Genomic DNA, 23,833 nt, shown 5'->3' with positions numbered 1-23,833 from the left:
CCCTCCCCTTTCAAGTGCACCAATTTGCTCCTTAAACGAACCCAAGCTGTAGAGAAGCGAAGGGGTTTCCGCCACTCCCTGAGCCTGCGCTTGCCCCTCCTGCGCAACTGGGTGTCATGCATGATGTCATTTTCCCCAGCTTCTAGAGGACGGCATGAGAAGCTTGAAATTGTCAGGTTTAATCAAAAGCTTCATTTCCAACCCCATTTCATGGTTTATACTCAGCAGGGAACGCTTTTCACTCTGTGAATGTTCAGGATGCTGGGTTTGGGGGGGCCGGCGGGGGGCGGGGAGGAGTGGAAGAGAGGCAGCTGCCTTTTCAGATGGAAAAAGGGCCCATTGGAGAGCTTAATGAGATAGAAGAAAAGATCGGTAAAAAGGAGAAAACATGACCTCTGTGGGTAAGATGCAAAACGAATAGCTTGCTAAAGCATTATTTCCTTCGCCAGCCTCCAGGCAGACCTTTTTCTCTCCTTCCTCTTTGTCCCTTCTTTTAGTTCTGACACTTTCTTTTCGCACCCTTGTCAAGTCTCCCGGCACTTGGTGAGCAACACCCACCATTTAAGGGCCTCGTCTGCTAGTTATCCATCATTGCTGGTGACCTTTCAGAGGCTTCTCTTTAGACTGGACTCCCACCGCGCCACCATGCCACTCGGGGGCCTCTCACTTCAAAAGGTGTTTTGGCCTAGACCGCTTCCCAAGCAGTAGTCCCCCCACCCCACCCCACACGCAATTTGACAAGTCTCGCTCTCTTCTCAGTACTGTTACAATAGTTCCCAAATGTGGCTGAGGTGGAATAAAATTAAATGGATGCAAGCAAACTCCCCAGGGAGTAAGAGAACTATTTGTTTTCAATAAGTCTTGTGGGTTTTTAGCTGCCTTTTGCCTACAACCTTATGTACATCTCTGGGAGATATTTGTGGTTAAGCAGTCTATAAATCTTTCTGAATAAGTGGGACGCCAACTTCCTTCTATTTTTTAAATGCCACACAACTGAGAACCAGATTCTTTTAGTACGCTAACAGCCAACAACCATCTTAACCTCAAGGAGTTGCTTCTTCCCCCACTTCTCTAGGAGGTCTCCCTGCTCCAAATATTAACTCTCAACTCATCCACGGCACAGGAACATAGGAAGATCAGCTGCCTTATACTGAGGCAGGCCATTGGCCCATCTAGCTCAGTATCGTGCATATTGATTGGTAGAAGGGTTCTCATAGCAATCTACCCCAGCTCTACTTGGAGATTTTGGGAATAGAACCTAGAATGTTTTGCATGCCCAGCATGTGCTCTTATCTCTGAGCGAAGGCCCTTCCCCAATAATACTTCTGTGTATTCTTTCCCACAGCTTCAAGTTTCTTCCTTTGTTTGATAGGGTTAGATCAGCTGGCAGAGGGGCAGGTTGCTGAGTGGCAACCAGGGTGTGAACCTCCTTATCTGGAGGAGGTAGTCTTTGCTGTGAAAAGAATGCAGGAAACTTTTGTTTTAATGGGTGTTTGGAACAGTGAGCCCAAATTAATGGGGTGTTAAACTTCTTACCAACTGCTGGCAGTTTGTGACTTGTTTTATTAGCTGCTGTGTTTTGGATATTTTGCATTTTTAGTTGCCAGCAGGGAAGGGGCCTTATCATTTGGTCTTTTACGAGGCATCCCGTTTGTGGGTGTGCTTTGGATACTTTAAATTGTCCTGCAAATGCTGAAGTCTTGTGTGCAGAGGAAGAAACCATTGCAGGAAGGAGACTTCGACATGTGGAGTGGAAGATGGGAGGACGCCGCAGGTTAGCTCTCCTCAGAAGCAGCTTGTTTCCTTCTTAAATCGGAAATAGGTTAGAGGAATGCACAGCTGAGCAGAATGCCCTTGTGTTTTTGTGGGGTGGGTGACCCGGGGGAGCAAGGCGGTGTTCAGAGTTCATCAGAAAGGAATACAAAAGGGAGCCATGCCAGCAGCTATAAATCACAGCCTGACCAAGACCACACAAATGAACACTAATCCTGTTAGTTCAAGGCAAGGCTGAAGAGGGAGAGCCTTGGCGAAGCTCTTGTCAGATTGTAAGAAGAAAGGATTTGATGAACTGGTAGCTTGGGTGAGTAGAGAGACCACAGTGTTAATGGAGAGAGAGAGCAAGGCAGGGCTTAAGGGAGAACCAAGTCTGTCTCAGAAGTCTTTTGACAGGTTTGAGATACAATACACTGTGTATTATTTTAGCCCTCAAGGGCTAAATCCTGCATGGGATATACTCTCATATAGGGCTGCCTTGAATGGAATTGAGCTGTTTTCCTCAACTATAAACGCCCTGAGATTTTAAAGGGCTGAGCTTATTTCAGTTGTTTGTAAGATGTATCCTAATTGCGTTTTCTTAATGGAAAACGGAAGTTCCCTATATTGAAACAGTTCTATCAACATAGGGATGAAGTGTGTCTTTTGCCCATGAGCTGTTTATGTGGAAATGAAGTCTATATTTAGGACAGGATGATGACTGGATACTCGTGTACATCTGTGTTGCCATGGATTCATTTTCCTCTTATTATTGTAAACAATATTTGTTTCTTTAGCAGCTTAGGCTGTCAATGAATCATATAAGTTCAAGCTGTTGTGATGATATAATATAAAAAGTTGGCTTTAAAAATAAAGTGTATTCCTGTTAGCGCAGTTTTAAGACTGCAATACTGTACACACCTACTGTTGAACATAGTAGAGCTTGCTCCTGAGTAAACAAGCGCAGAACTGCACTGTAAGAAATGTAAACCAAGTAAACGTTCAGATATATTGAACTTTATGAAAACCATTTAAAGTGCCTTATGCTGTTTGCAACATAAACAATACACTGGTTGCACAGATTTCCCAAAAAAACATTTTGTTCAGTTTTTGGGATCTCCCTAGAATTCTATCTCTGGTCTGTGACTGTAATAAATTGATCCGTTCATTCATCTTTCTAGAATTCTGAAGATCCAAGCGTTCTTTTATAAAGAATAACGACACAAAGGAAGTTTCTAGCCTTCATGAATGCAATGATACACAACAAGACTGAGCACACAAAATATCAAATGGCCAAATATGTGAGACCATGGACAGTATGTGCATATGTGTTAATTGCTTTTAAAAGCCAGCCTTATAAAAAAGTGTGGAGTCTCAAAATTGAATTCATGGGCACCCTATATGGGACATGAATTTGGTGAATGTGCATAGAAGGTAAGGAAAGCCAGAAGACGAGTGAGATTCTCTAGCCACGTGAACATTCAGGTTCTTTTAGATTCTAACTCAAACCTGAAAGCAACTCATATGCACAGCCTTAGCATGTGTTGGAACAGAGTGGGTAGAAATTTGTGGGAGCTCTGCATTCTTTGGCTACAAAGCCCAAGGGGTGGAGTAAGAGCACTTTAGCAGTGCATGCAGAAGACCTACCATATTCTTCAGGTAGCGTTGAGATTGTCCCTTGTCTGAAATCCTGGAAAATCGCTGCCCATTGGTGTAGACAGTACTGAGCTGGCTGGACCCAATGGTCTTACTTGGTGTAAGGTAGATTCCCCATGTTCCCTGGACATTTTTGTTCATCTGTTGTGTTAATGGAGTGGTTCTCAAAGAGAGTGGTGGCAAGTGTGGCAGGAAGATTCAAGGACAACCAAAGAAACATTTAAACATTCCAGTGTAATGTAGTATGGTATAGTGCCAAAGTATTTTTTTATTTTATTTGCAGACTATGGATAGATATCTTCTCAAAATGAGAGCAAGAGGGAATGCTTCATGTTCTTATGTAGCTCTGCATTGTTTTACAGTATACTTTCTGGATGTCCCATGACCATATTATAAAGTAGTTGTGTCCATGTGTTAGCAAATGAAGCACTGACAGGAGTTGTTTCTTTTTGTTTTCCAATTTTGTACTCCTTATCGATAAAAGAGTAGGTGTGGCACAAGCAAATTTTTATTCTGAAAGTGTGGCCCAGGGGAAAAAGTTTGAGAACCACTGCGTTCATTGAAAGTGCAAAAGATTCCTAATCTGCAATCTTGCAGTGCTGCTTTTGTCATTGATGGTTGCTTCCATGTCCCAATGGTTACTCTTCTCCTTGCTGGTATTAATAATAATAATAATAATAATAATAATAATAATAATAATAATAAATATATTTATACCCCGCCCATCTGACTGGGTTTCCCCAGCCACTCTGGGCAGCTCCCAACAGAATATTAAAAACACGATAAAACACAAAACATTAAAAACTTCCCTAAACAGGACTGTCTTCTGATGTCTTCTAAAAATCAGATAGTTGTTTATTTCCTTGACATCTGATGGGAGGGCGTTCCACAGGGCGGGGCACCACTACCGAGAAGGCCCTCTGCCTGGTTCCCTGTATCCTCACTTCTCGCAGTGAGGGAACTGCCAGAACGGTTAAGAAATATTAAGCTCACAGCACTTAAAAAGAACAAAACTCTTCCCCCCCAGTGATCCTCTACGTGGGGCTGGAAGGTGGGGGAGGCCCTTGAGGCAGCTGTCTGTGAGCCTGCCGGGTTTTCATGAGGAGGACTCACTAGTTCCTGCCACCTTAATCTGATTAGAGGGAGAAAATCCTTCCCACCATATTCTAACAACGAGCTGGGTTCAGAACTGTAACAGTTACCATTTGGCACTAATGAGGTGGCCTGATTATCTACTGTGGCCCAAACATTGGCTTTGGGGATGCTTGGAGACCTATCCAAGTGCAATGGAAAGAATGTTACACGCAGGCACTTAGAATATATTACGCTGATGCTGGCTTGGTTCTGCTGACATTAGTTAAAATGGCAGTCGCTGTTGGTTTTAAAAAATAAATATGAGAAACATTAAAAACAGCAACCTTGTACTGCAGAGGTGTTCGATCTTTTTGGGTCCACAGCTCCCTTGACCAACTACATTCTTTCTGCGGCACCCCTGTGGGGCTCAGGAGCCCAGTTATGTCACCCCTTGCCTGCAGAGCTGGCAGCTCCTTACCCCTTTTCAAACACTCTCCCTTGTGGAGTGTTCCCTCCGCCTCCTCTCTTCTCTCCCCCTCGTTGAGAGTCCTTTGGGCAGCTGTAGCTGCTGCCTCTGGTTTCTGAGCTGCCCCACCCCTGCCCCAAAGACAGGTTCCTCCTCCCACTGCTCCACAGGGGGTCTGGGAAGCAACTTCTGCCCAGGCCCAGACGCACCATTCTCCTGGGGAGCTTGTAGCCAGGGCTGCTGCAACAAACAGCTGTGCAAACTTTTGGAAGGCAGAGATGCAAGAGGGCATCCCAGGAGGGATGGAAGGAAAGAGGGATCGAGGCCAGTGTTGCCTGCAGCACCCCTGACCATCATTCAAGGCACCCCAGGGTGCCACGATGGACTGGTTGAAAACTATTGCTGCACTGTAAACTTTGTGATACTGGATCTTTGGAGACATCCATGTGTTCCTCTGTTATCATTAATTCTGTGCCCCAGATTAGTGGGTTTATTTTAGCATGCCCAGCTCAGATTCTCTGCAAAGGATGTTTCCCCACTGCAGAGAAGCAATCATGTTCAGGCTCTAGAGCAGTGTTCCCCAACCTTGGGCCTCCAGCTGTTTTTGGACTACAGTTCCCATCATCCTTGACCACTGGTCTTGCTAGCGAGGGATGATGGGAATTGTAGTCCAAAAACAGCTGGAGGCCCAAGGTTGGGGAACACTGCTCTAGAACATACACGTAGCCCCACCCCTCTGCACACATCTGCACATACACCAAGATATCCCTTTCAGTCCATTGTATGGACTGGATATCTTCCTGTGGGGTCTCAAGGGAGCAATGTATGTAAAGCAGGCATAGGCAAACTCCAGCCCTCCAGATGTTTGGGACTACAATTCCCATCATCCCTGACCACTGGTCCTGTTAGCTAGGGATCATGGGAATTGTAGTCCCAAACACCTGGAGGGCCAGAGTTTGCCTATGCCTGTCAAATGCAGTTGTGGCCCGCTTTCCATAAAAACAAGACTTTGACTTTTTCTTGAACCATATGTGAAGAAAAGAGATATCAAACCAGAGTTGGATTTTCCTTCTTCTAAACAGCTGGGTGCACAATTACGTTTTCTGTTCATCAGTTACAGCTGACTCCTTGTTCTTGGGCCTTCATATCAAACAATATCACATCACTTATCACAGAATCCCCTGCAAACATTTGTTGCACTGTTCCTTGTTCTCTGTCCTCATTCTGTAAAATATATGTGCTTCTGTCTTGCGTTATCTCTGCCCCGCTCTGCTATTCATTCTTCTCAGAGATGGATCCTCCTTCCACCACAACCCTTGCTAAAGCTTTCTGGATTGTGTAGGAAAGAGAACCACGATGTGCAGATTGATGGCATCATTTTTCCTCCTAGAAGGCAATGGCTGCTATGTTTTGATATAGATGTGCTGACTGCTGGATTGTGGGAGACGGAATGGTAGCTGGCCGTCCTGGAAGGACTGTTCTCCCCCACCAAAACAAGTTGAATATATGTTTTTAAAGGCACAGCAGGCAGCAAAAAGACGCAAACTTTTTGGGGTGTTTCCCACCTCCCCCCCAATTCTGACACCAAATGTGCATTGTTTAGGCAACAAAATGCCTTTACCCGAACCATTTTCACCCACCGCATCCCACCCCCAGGATCACAGTTCGGAAGGAAAGGGGTAAAGCTCACCTCCACATATGCTACTGTTTCTAGGAAAATTGTGCCCTAAACCGAGCAGCTAGACTGGTGACTGGGAGTGGCTGCCGAGACCTGAAAGACCTACATTGGCTCCCAGTACGTTTCCGAGCACAATTCAAAGTGTTGGTACTGACCTTTAAAGCCCTAAATGGTCTTGGCCCAGTATACTTGAAGGAGGAGCTCCACCCCCATCGTTCAGCCTGGACACTGAGGTCCAGCTCTGAGGGCCTTCTGGTGATTCCCTCACTGCGAGAAGTGAAGTTACAGGGAACCAGGCAGAGAGCCTTCTCAGTGGTGGTGCCCACCCTGTGGAATGCCCTCCCACCAGGCGTCAAGGAAAGAAACAACTATCTGGCTTTTAGAAGACATCTGAAGGCAGTCCTGTTCAGGGAGGTTTTTAATGTTTGATGTATCATGTTTTTAATATTCTGTTGGAAGCCGCCCAGGTTGGCTGGGGAAACCCAGCCAGATGGGCGGGGTATAAATAATAAATTATTCTTATTATTTTTACTTGTACTTGGGATTAAATTTCCAAACCTCCTGATGTGGTTGCTAGCCACACAGTTAACGTAATTTGCATTTTGATGCTTGGTTGCACTGTTTTCAGAGGTACTGTTTTCTCCCTTGTTTCAGTTGCTCAATGCTCAGCCCAGACCTGGTGGGACCTGGTGCAGAGAGGGACTTGATGGGACCCACTGCAGCTTCCAGACAGTCCTTGTCAAAATCAAGACCCCAAAGGGCCAGAAACCCCCAGATAATGCTAGATCACATCTGGGGTAGAATTTGGCAGTATCCTCAACCATTTTTTAAAAAAACAAAAAATAACCCTCCATATTTATTCTATGCCATTGCTTTAACCATTTGCCCTTGTCATGATTCCAAGCAGTATCTGGCTTCCAACTTGCTGTTTTGCAAGAGGAAACTTAAACATGGTTAATAAGAAAGACAGTTCAAACCAAGCTTGTCTTGCTTTGAAGGCAATCTGTAATCATGATTTAATCTATATGTTAAGTGTTGTTTCTCAGTGGAACCTGATTAGAAACGTATTTTCAGAACAGATGGACGGTGCCCATGATGATGGTGGAGTTAATAACATTGGTGTGCCCTTCTGATGAATGTCTCTTGGAGACCTTCTAAATTTCCCTCCTTCCGTGTGTCCATTGCACTGATCCTGCTTACCCAACACCTACATGCCACGTGAGGATTTTGACTAATGAAGAGACCCATCAGTGGTATGACTTCATTCCTTGAGGCCCACCTGCAAGTTCCAGTCCTTGCCTCCGAAACGAAACTTCCTTTTGGTCCTTGGCAGACTACTGTCTTAGGAGACTCGCTGGTGGTTCTCTTTGTGTGTAGATCAATTTGTTTCTCTCTCATGTTGTTGAAACCGTGACTCAGAATTAGAATGAGAAAGGGCTTTCCCTTGCTTTTGAGAAACCTCACTTCCGTTCTCAGGAGCTTGGAAGCGCTGGATGCACAAACTGTCTCAAAAGCCCCGAGAGTGATGTTTCCACGCCATCTGTTTCCATGCTGTCTGGCCCTTTTAAAAATAAAAGGAGCAGTTCTTTGTTACACACAGATGTTGCCTTGCTACCTGCGTCTACATATAGCAGCAGATATATTAAATCTCCCCTCCTAGCAGTAAAAAAATCTCATCTGGGTGGAATAGGAACAAGTGTACAACTTGTTGCTGCCAGCACAAACAGCTCTGCTCTTCCACTTAGAGCTGGCTTGACCACACTCCAGAACACTTTGCGATCTCTCTCTCTCTGTGCGTAACTATCTGTCCCATTAACTGGGAGAAGAATGGGCATAGATTGGTTTCACCCACCCAACTCCGCTTCAGACTGAATTCAGATTGTGTGCATGTACAACAAGTGACTTAACCCCTTGGAGAGGCGAGGAAAGGAATTTGCTTAACAATTCTGAGCAAGACAAAGTTCTTCCACTTGGCAGTTGACTTGTGTTTGCTTTGCTTAATGTTTAAAGGCACATAGTTTTGCACTCTCTCTCTCCTGTCTTCCCTCTCATTCAGTCCTCATTCTTTCCCCCTTCCTTGACTTGGGCTGAGGCCAACCCATTTTCTTGAGGTTTTGTTTGTGAGCTGCCAAAGTCATGCTGAAGGCACTTCAGGTCAGCTCTGCCTGGTTCAGAGACGAGCTGGCATGCTCACTGCTAGTGAAATATTTGGTAGTGACATTCCCTCTCCACATACAGACAATAAATTTGTATCTCCAAGACAAGGTTGCTCGTATGCTTTTTCTGCTAATAGTTATTACTGATTGTAGCCAGACTCGTTGTGCTAACGCTTTCTATTGCTAAGTATCCAATTTTATTCAGAAGGATTCTTAACTCTCTCTCTATAACTATGTGCAAGGGGTAGGCAATGTGATGCCCTTCTGATGTTGCTAGACTACAACTCTTCTCTACCTTGACAATTTGCCATATGGCTGGGGCTGATGGGAACTGCTACTGGAGGATTCACATGCCTTAGGAACTGCTTCCAGCCTATCTTCTGTTGTAGCCTCCAACCCTAACCCAGAAAGATGTCAGCAGAGCTGTCAACTACCCGCATGCTGCTTTAAGGTGCACCTGTTAGCATCTAGGTACAGACAGCAGTTGGCTGCTTAATGCCAGCTTTGTCAGTGCTAGTCCTTTGGAGGAAGAAGAGATGGAGAGTCTAGATTCCGTCCCTCCCTCCAAATCACAATTGGTCCTGTCTCAGCCGATACAGCTGGCCATCTGCTCGGAGTTGCACACACAGTTCCCAATCCAGTGCCAGGAACAGTTTTTGCAGGAACAGTGTGTGCAGTCCCAGTTTCTGATGCAGTGATCCAGCAGTGGGGCTCATGCACCTTTTTTGTCCATGCATTTTCCATTCTAGGAAGCAAGGAGTGCATATGCATCATCTTCTCTGGATCTGTGCATCTGTATTATTATTTGTGCATCTGTATTATTATTATTATTATTATTATTATTATTATTGTTATATTTATACCCCACCCATCTGGCTGAGTTTCCCCAGCCACTCTGGACAGCTTACAGAATTGTACCGAGGTAGTGGTTGTTACACCATTTATGTACTCAGAGGCACTTCCTTTGATATGGATGAGTTTGGCTAAGGTAGCATAGGAAATGGAGCCCTTCCTAGGTCTGGAAGACCTTTCAGCAAGAGGACTGCTAGAGCCTGAACTTTATTCTAGATTTTCTTATATTGATACGTACTGAGGGGGTGTGGAAGATTGTGGTTCTGGGTTTCCGCTTTGTGCAAACTTTTTCAACCATCAAAATGCGTCCAGTTCACATATTTATTCATAGTTTGGGAAATTATGATAGTGTACAGGGAAAATATCTCTGTCTCAGATACTTGGAAAATATTTAAATTGTCTTGTTTGCTTGCTGGTTATTAAGCGTGACTCCTTTCCCAAAAATGGAAAACCCCATTTCTGTTTTACATATGATATGGTAGTAAATAATGATATCATATAGTCTTGGAAGAAAAAACCCCCTAATAAATTGGGCCGGTTTAGAACTCTCTGTTGTCTGTTTGCATTTAGACAGCTAAGGGAACAGACTGGGAGGAGGTCCTACAGGGCATGTGTATCGCCTCAGTGTTGTCTAAGGAGGGCCTGTTCTGTGCTCAGCAACTGGCTTCATTTGCCCAGTGTGTGTTGCTTGCCCCTCAGCCATGGCTATAGGCCCCAGAACATTTTTTTAAGGCCAGTTGTGGGAAAGGGGGATGGGGGTTTGAGGAGTTCACATGGAAACATTTTATGGGGTGGGTGGGTTAGCCACCATTACCGTAGGAACAACTGATCTGTGCCCCTCCGTGTGGCAAAGAGTAGAGCAATAGGGTAATAATTGATGTAGGGAAATAATTTACATACATGTGTGTGAGAAGAGAGGGAAAGATTTATCCTCTTTCCTCTTTCTCATCCGCTCCACCAGTGATGGGGCTGAGGGGTGGTTTGGGAACCTGATTCATGTTCCTTTGGATTTTCCCCTCCAAAATGACTAGTAGACATCCAGTTTCTCTTTGAGATGCAAATGTGTTCGGATGTGAACATTTTCCTTTTAGATGGATGAATTCCACCCACTCTTTGGCCATTTGTTGAATCTGCTGAATGTTTGCAGGATGTTTCATGGCTGATGAACTCCTAGTGGGAAATCCAGCTGTTCTCAGTTCCACTTGGTGATATCATCACCACCATCTAGCTTTCTGTCTTTATTTGAACATTTTGTTTATTCAAGATTGGTCTTTTATGGTAAAAGAAGATGTCCCTTCAGCACCTGGCACTGTAGCAGAGGGGCAGAACAGGGAAAAAGGGGAAATTATTAGTAAAGTTTACACGTTGCTACTGAGAATATTTCCTCCCCAATGTATTTGTTTGTTAAATATTTATCTCCTGCTACATCTCGACTTCCTTTTCTGTAGAAGACAGCGATCCCTCCTGTAATCTTTCAGAAACATTTTCATGGGTGTTTTGAGATAGGCAACAAGGGAATGAAGTCTAGCACAGGGAGGGCTAATCTTTATTGCACAAATTCTTAATGCAAGGGTAGTTGGGGCAAGTTCTCTTTCAACTTGGGAGTAGCCAATGTGTTGTCCTCCAGAGAGTGTTGAACTACAACTCCCATCAGCCCTGACCATTGACCATGCTGGATGGGTCTGGTCAGATCTGGAATCCAACAATCTTTGGGGAGGGCACAGCCTTGACCATCTCTGCTCTAATATAACAGGTTTTCCCTCCTCCAGTGATGCTAATGGAAGTTTATTCTCACCTTTCTCCCTTTGCAATTCCCACAGCGCATGCTAGGTTCCTGCTTACAAATGGAGGACTCCTATAGAGACATACTAAATGTGTATCAGGTCAGGGAAGAAGAGGCAGGGAGGGCAGTGAAAGAAGCAGAAAGAGGAAAGAGCTTTGGTGAGACGGCATACAAGTCATTCTGTGTTTATTCAGCATTTGATCCAGGATCGATGGCAGGAATTTGTTTGCGTGTGTGTGAGTGTGAAAAGTGGAAATATGTAAACCACCACAGAAATTTCTTTTGGAAGGTGATACAAAAATTTGTGTTTGTGTAAGTAAGTGAATAAAGACTGGGCCCTATTTGTATCTCATATGCATAAAATGTTTCTTGGATAATATTTTCACAATGCGCCCTTTCTTTGCATCAGTGTGTCCCAAGCTTGAGTCTCCAGCTGTTTTTGGACTACAATTTCCAACATCCTCAATCACTGGTCTTGCTAGCTAGGGATGATGGGAGCTGTAGGCCAAAAACAGCTGGAGACCCAAGCTTGGGAAACACTGGTCTACATTACCCTTTCTGCTGTGCAAGATGCCACTTTGTGTGACACCATTGGTGGATAAGCCATTATTATTATTATGAGTAGTAGTAGAAATAAATTTATAACCTGCCCTTCTTCCCACACGAGCCCATTATAGGGTGATTTCTTTATTGGTATTTATGTGCCAAAGCAGCCTTATGTGTCTTTGCGTAGCAAGATCCCAAGCTACCATGTCCTGAGGGGGAAAAACACTTAATATCTTTTCAGCCTAGGGTGGCCTCTTTGCTGCTGCTTCATTTGTTCTATTAGTTTCTCTCACAAAGGCCCCAGTCACCCTCCTTACAACTAGATTCAGACCAAGGGAAACCAGGTCAAAACCGCAACTCCTCTTGAAGTCCTCAGGTAGAAATGGGGGTTACTTTCTACAAAAGTAGAGCTGAGGTTGTAAGTAACAATCACTGTGCTGCTTTGAGGATGAACAAGGTGAGAGGGTTGAAGGATGCTTCATACTCAGAACGTGATGCATACTTTTAAAGCTGTGGCTTTTTTTTGTATTCCCTCCCCTTCCCCCTGGCTCCCTAGGTAGATGAAATTTACCACGATGAATCATTGGGGGTCCACATCAACATTGTGCTGGTTAGAATGATCATGGTGGGATACAGACAGGTAAGATAATAGTAGCTTTTGTTTCTAATGCAATATATGTGCAGGCCTGTGTTTTAGGCAGAGAAAGTAAGAAGTTTGCAAACCAGTTTACATGGGTTTTCTGTACTAGCTGTTCTCTAATTGGCCAAGCATTAACATCCCTCGTGCCAGAAATAATGGGTGCAGAACCTTTGGCTATACAGGTGTTACTGGACTGCAGTACCCGTCAGCTTCAGCCAGCATGGCCAGTGGTCAAGGATGATGGGAGATGTAGTCCAAAAACTTCTGGAGGGCCAAAGGTTCCCTAGTCCTGCTCTTCTGGGTAGATTGGGCATTGGGGAGGTGGTAGAGAGAACAACAACAGATTTAATGGAAATCTGTACTTTCAGAGAACTGACATGTTGTAGCCTTGGAGGAACTTATCACTTCAGGCCACATGTAGGAGATCTAATGTGTTGGCTGTTATCCATATTCTTAAAAATAGAAAGTAGAGGAGAGGACTGAGCAAACGTAAGGCTCAGATGCTAGGGAAAGGCTTGATAAATGTGGAGATTGCTTGTCAGTCTTTTAACTGATCTCCTTCATTTTCTGTTCATCCATCTAAGTCAAGGTTGGCTAGTCCTTTTTAGGCCAAGGGCTGCATAGATGGCCAGCCCCCTCTTTGAGGATCATATGGGTGTGGTCAATGCATACTTGTATGTGAGTTCATGCATGTGCACATGCGCACTCGTGCACACGCACACACATCTGCTCACTTGTTCACTCATCACACCTACAGGCCACCTACAGCACACGCATCACACATGAAGAACTCAAAACACGCACACACATCATATTTGCAGCTGAGGGCTTTCCTGAGTAAAAAGCAGTTACTGCCCCTCTGCACTGCAGCCCTGGAATGACGATGGTCAGTTGCTTTTTGCTCGTCACAGGCTGAGAGTTTTTATCTCCCCATCTCAGCTTCGAGAGCTATAGCACTGACGTTGAGAGATAATGCTGTGGCTTCCAGGATTCGGCCCCCAGGATAGCTGCTTAAATGTTATAGGGAGTTGTCTCCACGGAACAGCATGTTTTGAGTTGTTTTGCGGGGTTTTGTCACTCATGGAAGAATGCCTTTTTAGGTTTCCATTTATTTTTGAGCTGCTGACTCATTATGAGAAGGCAAATTTCCAATCAGCTGCAAGCCTCACGCCGTATTTCTGACACAAGAGTATGATTTTTGAACTAGAGTTTCTGAAACAGACTTTATGAAGCCCCACTTTAAATTCTGGCCAGGCTCACTCATCCTGAATGAATTTCTCATTTCCTCGTTTCCTGTAGTCGATCAGTTTAATAGAGCGAGGGAACCCGTCTCGGAGCCTGGAGCAGGTCTGCCGCTGGGCCCATTCTCAGCAGCGCTCGGACCCAGAACACGCAGAATACCATGACCATGCTGTGTTCCTCACCAGGCAAGACTTTGGTCCCGCAGGTATGCAAGGTACTGTATTTATCTCGATCAGGTATGTGCAGTTTGGTGGACACAGGAGAGAGCCTTCCAGTTCACAAGCATTGTCTGATGACCTTCTGAAGAGCTTTTCCTTTACTGATTGCCCTTAAAGTTTTAAAAAGGCTTATGAAAGTTGGGATTTTAAGAGGAAAGATGGAAGACAGACATAAGTATAGTTTAGCCTTTTGAATTGTTTGTGCATGCTTCCATGCATGTGTAGAGGTGGCGCTAATTCACACTTGCGCCATTCTCTAACCAACCAGGCTAAATACAACCCCTTAGTTATGCAGTGTGACCTCCTGGGTGCTTGATTAACCCCTTGCCACCCAATTTTTGTATTCTTGGTCAGGGATCAAAAGTGGGTTTATTGAGCCTCTATTGCAGCCTTTCTCAACCTGTGGGTCCCCAGATGTTGTTGAACTACAACTCCCATCACCCCTAGCTAGCAAGGCCAGAGCTCAGGGATGATGGGAGTTGTAGTCCAACCAACATATGGGGACCCACAGGTTGAGAACCACTGCTCTATTGGCTATGGGATTTTACATGACTTGGTTGGTGTCAAGCTGCGCCCGTCTGCACTACATTCAAGAATTTAGAACAACAAGCTCAAACTGCAGTCTTAAGAGAGCACTTAAAGGAAGGGCAGTGCAGCAAACTATATTTGCAAAGAGGTTTCCAAAATCACGTGAATGTAGAGCCTGGAATGGGGGGGGGGCTTGCAGAGGAGGAGCCCCAGAGGGGATGCTTAATCCCTTCCAGAGTTCTTCTCTGGAAGTGCCACGCCCACAAGTTGATCTCCTCTGCATTCTGGTCCTGGAGTCTGTCTTACAGCTGTGGGAGAGGAAATAGTGTTTTTTTTAATGGGGGATTTGAAGGAGAAAACTGGTGGTTGAGGAAGAGGATTACTTCCCTTGCAGTTTCTCCTCTACAAATTCAATCTGCCCTGCATTGGCATGATGAGAGGTTGGTGTATTGGGAAGCTCATTTGCCCCCTTCTATCACGTGGCTTTGCCCTAGAGCAGGCATAGGCAAACTCGGCCCTCCAGGTGTTTTTGGCCTACAACTCCCATGATCCCTAGCTAGCAGGACCAGTGGTCAGGGATGATGGGAATTGTAGTCCCAAAACATCTAGAGGGCCGAGTTTGTCTATGCCTGCCCTGGACGGTGGAGGGAAAGGGGGAAGGATTTTGCACACAAAACACATAATTGGGTTTGATAAGAGTTCAGCGTGTGATTTCCAAATTCTAGGTTCCTGTAAGGCAAGGTAAAACTATAGGCTGCTTTAACTCCATGCCTTTGTATTTGTGATTGTGCAGTCTGAGATATTTTTTTTGTAGAAGAAAAGTCATTTGGAATAGCAAAGCGACTGAAACTTGGCCTAAAAATATGTGTTCATATTTGGCTGGTGTTTTTGCTGTAAGCAAAAGAAGTGAGGTATTTGAAAAGAATCTTAAGTATTAGCCTATGTTGCTGCTTTCCCCGCCCCAAGAACAAAGTTTCTGCAACTGTGACAAGTCAACATTTGTTCCTTGTCTGCAATGCGTTTGAGTCCAGTAAACAACACCTAACTTGGACTTCTAACTCTCCTGTCTTCGGAGGAACTTCTTCTTCCACAGAAGTTCTTACTCATTGAAGGGTTTATTTCAGTTATTCCAGGAAGACTATTAAATTCAGATGGCTCCAATTCTGATGGTTGTTTGAGAAATAGACTTTAAGAAATAGAGCAAATTGCAATTAATTCACTGTGTCCGTTGCAGTCTTTATCTTCATGTTCATTAACATTTAGCATGAGTGAACTCCAAAATATTAGAATGATGAAATTAATGAATCGAGTTATGCTCAGATCGTAAAAACCATTCCGACAAAATAATTTCCAACAACCAACGGTTGCCTTTCAAGTGTTATAAGCGGAATTCACGAATGCGAACGTTTTAAAAAATAAATTCTACAGTGTTACATCTTCCCCTCCAAATTTATATGAAGGCAGGTCTATGTTTCGTCATCATGAAATATAACTGAATAGTGATTAGAAAATGATCCTTTAGATGCACTTCGTTTCAAATCCTTATTTGCAGTGGAAGTGACCTTGGAGTTCTGTGTCCAGGTTGTTGTGATGTCAAACCTGTGCAATTGAAACTACTGTTCCATGTCAGAAGTACCCAACTGGCAACCAATACCATCCACATAGAATTATAGGGCTGAAAGGGACCTTAAAAGTCACGAAGTGCAACTCCGTGTTCAGTGCAGGATAGCCAAAGCTGAAGCATTCCTCCTTACTCCTCCTATACATCTCCCACACAGGATTTTGGGATATTTTGCAAGTTGCTTTCCTAAGGCTACTTCTGCTTTCATAATAAAATAGTTGCCTGCCAAATTGCAGAGAAGGTACTGAACCCCGTTTAGTTCTCCCTCGCCAATCAGCTTAAAAGGCAAATAGTAAAGGTAAAGGGACCCCTGACCATTAGGTCCAGTCATGACCGACTCTGGGGTTGTGGCGCTCATCTCGCTTTATTGGCCGAGGGAGCTGGCAAACAGCTTCTGGGTCATGTGGCCAGCATGATTAAGCCGCTTCTGGCGAACCAGAGTAGCGCACGGAAACACTGTTTATCTTCCCGCCGGAGCGGTACCTATTTATCTACTTGCACTTTGATGTGCTTTCGAACTGCTAGGTTGGCAGGAGCTGGGACCGAGCAACGGGAGCCCACCCCATCGCGGGGATTCGAACTGCCGACCTTCTGATCGGCAAGCCCTAGGCTCTGTGGTTTAACCCACAGCACCACTTGCGTCCCTTAAAAAGGCAAATAAACCTAGACTAATTGGTCTGTAATCTGACAGGCTTCATTCACTTCTGTCTAACGGGGGGAGGGGAGTTAGAGCTATTTGGGGCAATATGGTAGGACATCCTTTTCGGTGAGAAAGCCCAGGGGATGTACGTGGTTTTCAATAAAACGCTTTCCTAAGCATGACAGCTATTGTTGTGATGGAGAGTGTGAGGGATTCTTAAATGAGAGTGTGAATTATATTTTCCTCTTATATTTTCCTCTTGTTTTATTACCCTTAGTACAGTTCCACCCAACCGTTTAGTTTATAAATACATTTCAGCACGGTCACATTTGCGCTTATAAAGCCCAATGCCTCATTCATTCATTTTAATTCTTCTGCTTCCGCTGGGTGTCTCTGGAATGAACACCATGGGAAGATCTCACCCAGTGTACTGAGGTCAGGGCAAGTCTCAAAGCTCCATGGGGGTGGGGTGGACGGGTGGACGCAGCAGCTCCATAATATTTCGGCTCAGCACAGGGATACAAGCCAAGAGAGGTAGTCAGCAAAACTGAAACGGTAATTAAAGTGCGCACGCTGGTGGCCCGCCTTCTCAAAAGGGGTCTAACGTTGATCCTGCTAAAACCATTTGCTTTAATGGAAGCTGCTCTGGGCCTTTAAACCCAATAGCTATGCAGTGCATTGTAAACGAAAGATCAAAGTTACAAAGGTGGCCATTCATGACTTTGGCAGGGGTCCCTGACTTTCCAGTTCCATTTGGCAAGCGTGCCTGCTTTAAAATGCTGAGACCTCTGTTTGTGCAGAAAGTAGTGCTCGGGGTTGTGTGTGGTAGTTTAAAAAAAAAAAATCATGGGAAAGAGACATTTCTGCCCCCACCCCTCCATAGCTGTTTATGTGAAGTTTCTATGGCAAAAGTAGTTCGATAACAGCCACCCTGTGGAAGCGTTTTGTGGTGGTTTTGTGTTGTTGTTTTTTGCATGTCCCAGTGGAAATCATAGCCTCATAGAATATTATAACTGTAGCATTGGAAGGAAACCCAAGGGTCATCTAGTCCAGCCCCCTGCAATGCAGGAAACTTTTTGCCCAACTTGAGGATCAGCCCCACAACCCTGAGATTTAAGAGTCTCATGCTTGACCAGCGTTGCTAAATGTTATAATTGGATCATATCAATGGTCTGCATTGCGCCATTTCTATTCCTTTTGTCTCCATTCTGTGTTGAATCCATTTATGGGGATAATAGCCCACTTGACACAGGGTTGGGCAGGAAAAAGGTATAAATTCTCCTCCTGCCTCCAGAAGGAAACAGGACAAGAGTGAATGGCGGTGCTACCTGAAAGCACAATCTGATTGGTCAAGGGGCATTGTCATTAAGCCATGGAAAGAGTGAGGAATGTAAAGTGTCACACACAGAGAGAGAGATATGTTAAATTCAGTCCTTGGCAATAGAAGCCGAGATGACTTCACTGGAAATGAAGTCTGTACCCTGCTGGCTGCTCTCCAAACACTTGGCCAGCTGAGGTATGTGGCAAAGTCTTTTTGGTTTCTGCTTCTTCCTTGGTAGTGTTTATTTCACCCTCTTTGTGCTGTAGAACAGCCGGCATTTCTGTTGAGTTTTTCCTGTCTCTTGACTATGTGATCCAGTGCAGAATAAGAGGATAATGGCTTGTCACTGATAAGTTTTTTTTTTTTTTTAAAAAAGCACAGATTCTGTGAATGTAGCTGTTGCCTCTTGAGAGAAGCTGTAATGTCACTAAATGAGGGTCGAACCATTTTTCTCAGGGGCCAGTAAATTTCAGGATTGTGGGATCTATTCTAAAACAAAACAAAACAAAACACCAGAGCCCCCAAATCTACCTGTCCGAGGCATTTGCAAGATTGTTGTTTGGGATGGAGCCAGTCACATAATGGGAAAGAGAATTAAATGCCTGTATTCAACATCTCAAAAGTATCTAAATGGAGAAAAATCTGTATCAAGGGAATAATTTTTATAGCTATTTTTTTTAAAAAAATGAACAAATAAACTTAGCAGCACCACTGCATGCCATGCCATATACAAATAATGCACAATAAACATCTAAGCCAGAGACAGAGAACCTGTGGCTCTCCATCTGCTGCTGGCCTGATCATTGGGCATGTTGACTGGGGCTGTGAGAGGAGTTTGAAGCCCAGCAACAGCCAGGAGGAGAATCGCAGCCCTCACCACTCCGATCTAACCAGTCACTAGGTGCTAAATGCCAGGAACTGGACCTTATGGCATTTGATGACAGATCTATTGAGAGTTTGACCCTATTTCCCACTAGCCTATTTCAGGGATGGCTGGTGTACAAGCCTAAAGATCCACAGAATCGTCGTACGGCTACGAGGTGCATATCACTTTACCTCTGACTCTGTTCCTTGCTAACAGTCCCCATTGCAAGCCTGCACAACTTGTGGCTCGTCAAACCAAAGGCAGCTCATGGTCGTACATTTAAAGTGGCCCACCGGAGTCAACCAACGTCCTACTTTTGCTACCTGCCTCAGGCTGCAGAAACAGAGGCATTGTCAAGCACGGGGAAGGCCCCCACAGTGGGCTGCATTTGCCTTGGCATTTAGTTTCTGTTAGTTTGTCTGAATGCTTTCCCTGCTGGGTCATTGCCACAATGCCGATCGGGAATGTATGTGGTGGTGGGTAAATTACTGTATGTGTGCGTGCTGAGATTTAAAACCATTTTTGCATTAGTTAATGAATTTTGTAAACAGATTGGTATAGAAATATCGGGAATCGTGGGTAGGAAGGTGGGAATATCTAAATTAATGGTTCTTATTAGTCTAAGTAGCACCGAGTTAAAAACAAAAGAGGAATGTAAACGGGTAAAATTGATGGTGACTGCAGCCAGACAGGTTATAGCGAGTAATTGGAAAAATTCAGAAGAGCTAGGGGTGAACCAATGGAGGAAAAAGCTGAATAATATTTTAATTTTAGAATATCTAACTGTGAAGATACACAGAATGAAAGGGTTTAAGGTTAGTTAGTGTGTGCTTGAACAATTTAGGGCGATTAAAATGTTAAAAGTTAAATAAACCTTGTGGATGGAGGAGTGTCAACGTAAATAAAATTGTACATATGGTCGATTTGAATATGTTATTAATGATTATGTACACCCAATGTATCAGCCGCCTGGGGGGTTTTACTGTTTGTGTTTTGGTTGTTGGTAAAAAATAAATTTTTAAAACATTTAAAAAAACAACAACAATTTTTTATTTTAGGACCTTCCAAGCATATATGCTTTCATAAGGTCTGAGTGGCGGAACATCCTAAAACGATTCATTTGCATTCCCAGTGAAGCTCACCTCCCTCCAGAGAGAGCTGGGTGTGAAATTTGATGGAAACAGCTCTAGTACTTGATTCCCCCCCCCCCGTCCTACATGCCCCCCATCCCTGCCATGGTTCGTTTTCTCTCCCTTATTCCTCTGCTTTGTTCCAGGATATGCTCCTGTCACAGGCATGTGTCACCCTCTGCGCAGTTGCACCCTCAATCACGAAGATGGCTTCTCGTCGGCATTCGTGGTCGCTCATGAGACTGGACATGTGTAAGTCGTTGGGGCAGGTTTCTCACTGGTATCTCTGCAGTGATTGATGCCTGGGTGCCCTTTGTTTCAGCTGCTCTTAAAAGTTTGCTGGCTTAAAGAGAAATTTTAATGCCATGCTCTGGGCAGAAACATCCCCCGCATCTTTTGGTGTTGATTCTCCGACGAGTCTTTCAACCTTCCCTTTTTGGGTAAGGTTGTGGAAGTGCTCATCATCCTGCAGCCTCGTTAGAGGACATTAGATAGCCTGGGTCTGGGCCAGCCAATTGCTGGCAAGGTAAGGGAAATGGTACACTCCTGATCCCCAGAGACCATTCAGTAGCTTTTAATGCCACTGACACTGATGGCTGATGAGTCAGCTATGGAACCTGATAGGCCCTTGTGGAACTCATTCCTGTAAGGGTAATCACAGAGAGAACTCATGTGATGTCATCCACCATATGGTCAGAAGGTCTCTCTATGGACTTCTGCAAATTCTGGTCACAAGTCCAGTTCAGCGCATATATTTGTGCTACTGCAAACATGGTGTTGAGTGAGGTGCTCCCATGTTGTTATTTAATTTCTGTGACCTAGAAAGGTGTGGGTCACTTTGATGAGGGACACTGGCTCCCACCAGGTCTGTTTCTAGCCATGGGAGCAAGGGGGGTGGGTGGGTTGGAAGTGGTAAGTAAGTCGGAGCAGTTTTAACATAGTTAGGATTGCTTTAACGTCAGTTTTGTACATGTGGCAAATAAACAAATAGGAACTGAAGCAGTGGCACTCAAACTTCTGCTGTTCCATTATTCACTATTTCATATACCTTAGTGCTTGGGAACACCACTTACAGACTTTTTAAACAGGTTAGGTATGGAACACGACGGCCAAGGTAACCGATGTGCCGATGAAACCAGCATGGGAAGCATTATGGCGCCACTGGTGCAAGCTGCCTTCCACCGTTACCACTGGTCGCGATGCAGCAAGCAAGAGCTGAACCGATACATACAGTAGGTCTACGTTGTTGTTGTTGTTGTTGTTGTTGTTGTTGTTGTTGTTGTTGTTGTTGTTGTTGTTGTCATGGGCTCTTAAGCTATTCTGAAATTTTGTTTTTGTCTTCTATGGAGAGAATGAATGGGTGAGGAGGAATGCACACTGAATGAATAGATATTAATAATTCCGTGTTGAATTAAGACAGTGAAATCCAATCTAGAATGCCCAGCTGTTTATGAGAACAAGGACCTGTGGGGTATCTGAAGAAAAATGCTAAAGTGGCAAGGGACATAATAACCCTGAGCACACTTTCTTTATTGTCTTGTGTTGCAGTTCTTACGACTGCCTCTTGGACGACCCTTTTGAGCACAACTGGCCTAAGTTGCCAGAGCTGCCAGGAATCAATTACTCCATGGATGAGCAATGCCGCTTCGACTTTGGTGTGGGCTACAAAACATGCACAGCTGTGAGTATAGGAACCCTGTTGGTAGGCGGTCTGCTGCTACTTTCCCCATCCTGCTCTTGTGTAAATGAAAGGGATGTTCCACATACCTGCTTTTGGGCTGCCGTGTGGCCCCTGGAAAGTTGTTCTTGGGTGAATAAAGGGTTAAGCCACCCCTGTGATAAATAAATCATAGTTCATGGTTTACCATGTTTTGCCCCAGCTTCACTTCTCCCCTAACAAGTGAAGAAGCAACACTCTGCAACCTCTGGCTTAGTAGCATTAGCCTCCAAACAAACCACGATTGGTAAGCCAAGAACAAAACCTTGGCTTCTCATTGAAAGTTGTTTGGACATAAAGCTAAGCCAGAGATTGTCATTTGTTGCTCCTTCTGCTAGGAAGGAGTGAAGCAGGAACAGTCTCTGCACTGATGGTAATGGTGTCAGCACAGCTGGTGCTGTTGAAAACTGTCCTGAAATCTAGCAGGGTGGCATAAAAATATTTGAAATAAGATAAAATAAAGGGTGTGTGTGTCTTAGACCCATGTAGGCTTGGATTCCGTCAAAAATGCAGCCTTTTTAACGTGGTTTTGAAAGTACTTTGACATACATAATTTAGCAGGTGAAGCTTTTCCTTGTGTAAAAGAATAATGTGACGAGGGGAAAAAAACTTCACTTACCTTAAGTTCTGTATTTTCAGTAGGGGCAGTGCAAAAAGCGGCATGCTAACCTCAACGTTTCCTCATTTAAATAGATGGTTCTCTGGGTGTTATAATACAATAATACACGATCTTCACTAGGACATAAGCTGAAGTATTGGTGGGAACAAGCTACTTGCACTTCCTGTTGGATTAAATGTACAAAGTGAGTCCTTTCTTTGTCTGCATTGTATTTTCCTTCTTCACAGTTCAGAACCTTTGACCCGTGCAAACAACTGTGGTGCAGCCATCCTGACAACCCCTATTTCTGTAAGACAAAGAAAGGACCTCCCTTAGATGGAACTGAGTGTGCATCAGGCAAGGTACCCATGCTGTTGAATCTGATATTGGGCGGTTTCATCCTTGGCAGAAGGCTGGTGTGTTCCACCCCTGCCCTAACCCTTTTGCACAATGCATGCGGGCACCCAGACCATGCCTTGCTATAGGAATATGTAGGGACTGTGTGTATCTCTTTGGGCAGCATTAACGCAGGCACCTTTTATTCATCTAGAACATTAAAATGCTTTGTGTATGTCCACACCTTTCCCCAAAATTGGCAGTGGTTGAAAACAACAACCAGGCCTAAGATGTCGGTAACATTCTGCACCTTGGAGAATAGCTTCCTAAGATTAGTATAAAAGTACCATATACTTGAAGGGATGTGAGTGGTGCTGTGGTCTAAACCACTGAGCCTAGGGCTTGGCGATCGGAAGGTCGGCAGTACAAATCCCAGCGACGGGGTGAGCGCCCATTGTTTGGTCCCAGCTCCTGCCAACCTAGCAGTTCGAAAGCAGGTCAAAGTGCAAGTAGATAAATAGGTACCACTCTGGCGGGAAGGTAAATGGCGTTTCCGTGCGCTGCTCTGGTTTCGCCAGAAGCGGCTTAGTCATGCTGGCCACATGAACCGGAAGCTGTACGCCGGCTCCCTCGGTCAGTAAAGCGAGATGAGTGCCGCAACCCCAGAGTTGTTCGTGACTGGACTTAACTGTCAGGGGTCCTTTACATTTACCTTTTTACCGTGGATTTACAGAAAAAGGTGAATGGAGGCATTGATCAGGAATCTTTCACCTCTCCATCCTCCACTGTGAAAACCATTATGTTTGTACCTACATGCTGCTCATTTATTCCCCCGTTAACTTAGCAGAAAAGTACTTCACTTCTGTTATGCTGACGTGGTTGTTTCCATGCAGACTGTGTTGCCGCTCTTTCCACCCGAGAAAAAGACAGCCCAGAACACAGCAGCAAGACTTGCGTCAGGAGCTAGCTCCTGGAAGCAGCAGCAACTGTTGTTGCTAGTTTATTTACAGGCTA

The 23,833-nt window shown here is 44.6% G+C and overlaps 1 protein-coding gene across 7 annotated transcripts in view; it reads left to right on the top strand.

The window, feature by feature from the left end:
- ADAMTS14 (ADAM metallopeptidase with thrombospondin type 1 motif 14) overlaps positions 1-23,833 on the top strand; it is a 77,997-nt gene that overhangs the window by 32,557 nt on the left and 21,607 nt on the right. For 4 of the 7 annotated variants that reach the window (XR_014526175.1, XM_083503038.1, XM_083503034.1 and 1 more), the window contains 6 exons: positions 12,520-12,603; positions 13,903-14,059; positions 20,315-20,420; positions 21,257-21,400; positions 21,717-21,849; positions 22,732-22,845. Coding sequence is in view for 6 of the 7 variants with exons in the window: in XM_083503038.1 (XP_083359164.1) it covers positions 12,520-12,603; positions 13,903-14,059; positions 20,315-20,420; positions 21,257-21,400; positions 21,717-21,849; positions 22,732-22,845 (738 nt within the window). In the remaining variant the exon portion in view is untranslated. The remainder of the gene's footprint in view (positions 1-12,519; positions 12,604-13,902; positions 14,060-20,314; positions 20,421-21,256; positions 21,401-21,716; positions 21,850-22,731; positions 22,846-23,833) is intronic. The other 3 variants (XM_083503037.1, XM_083503035.1, XM_083503039.1) reach the window with 1 other exon arrangement.

The sequence above is a fragment of the Podarcis liolepis genome, assembly GCF_965112155.1.
Source record: "Podarcis liolepis genome assembly, chromosome: 5".
NCBI lineage: Eukaryota > Metazoa > Chordata > Lepidosauria > Squamata > Lacertidae > Podarcis > Podarcis liolepis.
The sequence above is the reverse complement of the archived record's forward strand: the minus strand, read 5'-3'. Positions and strand labels throughout refer to the sequence as shown.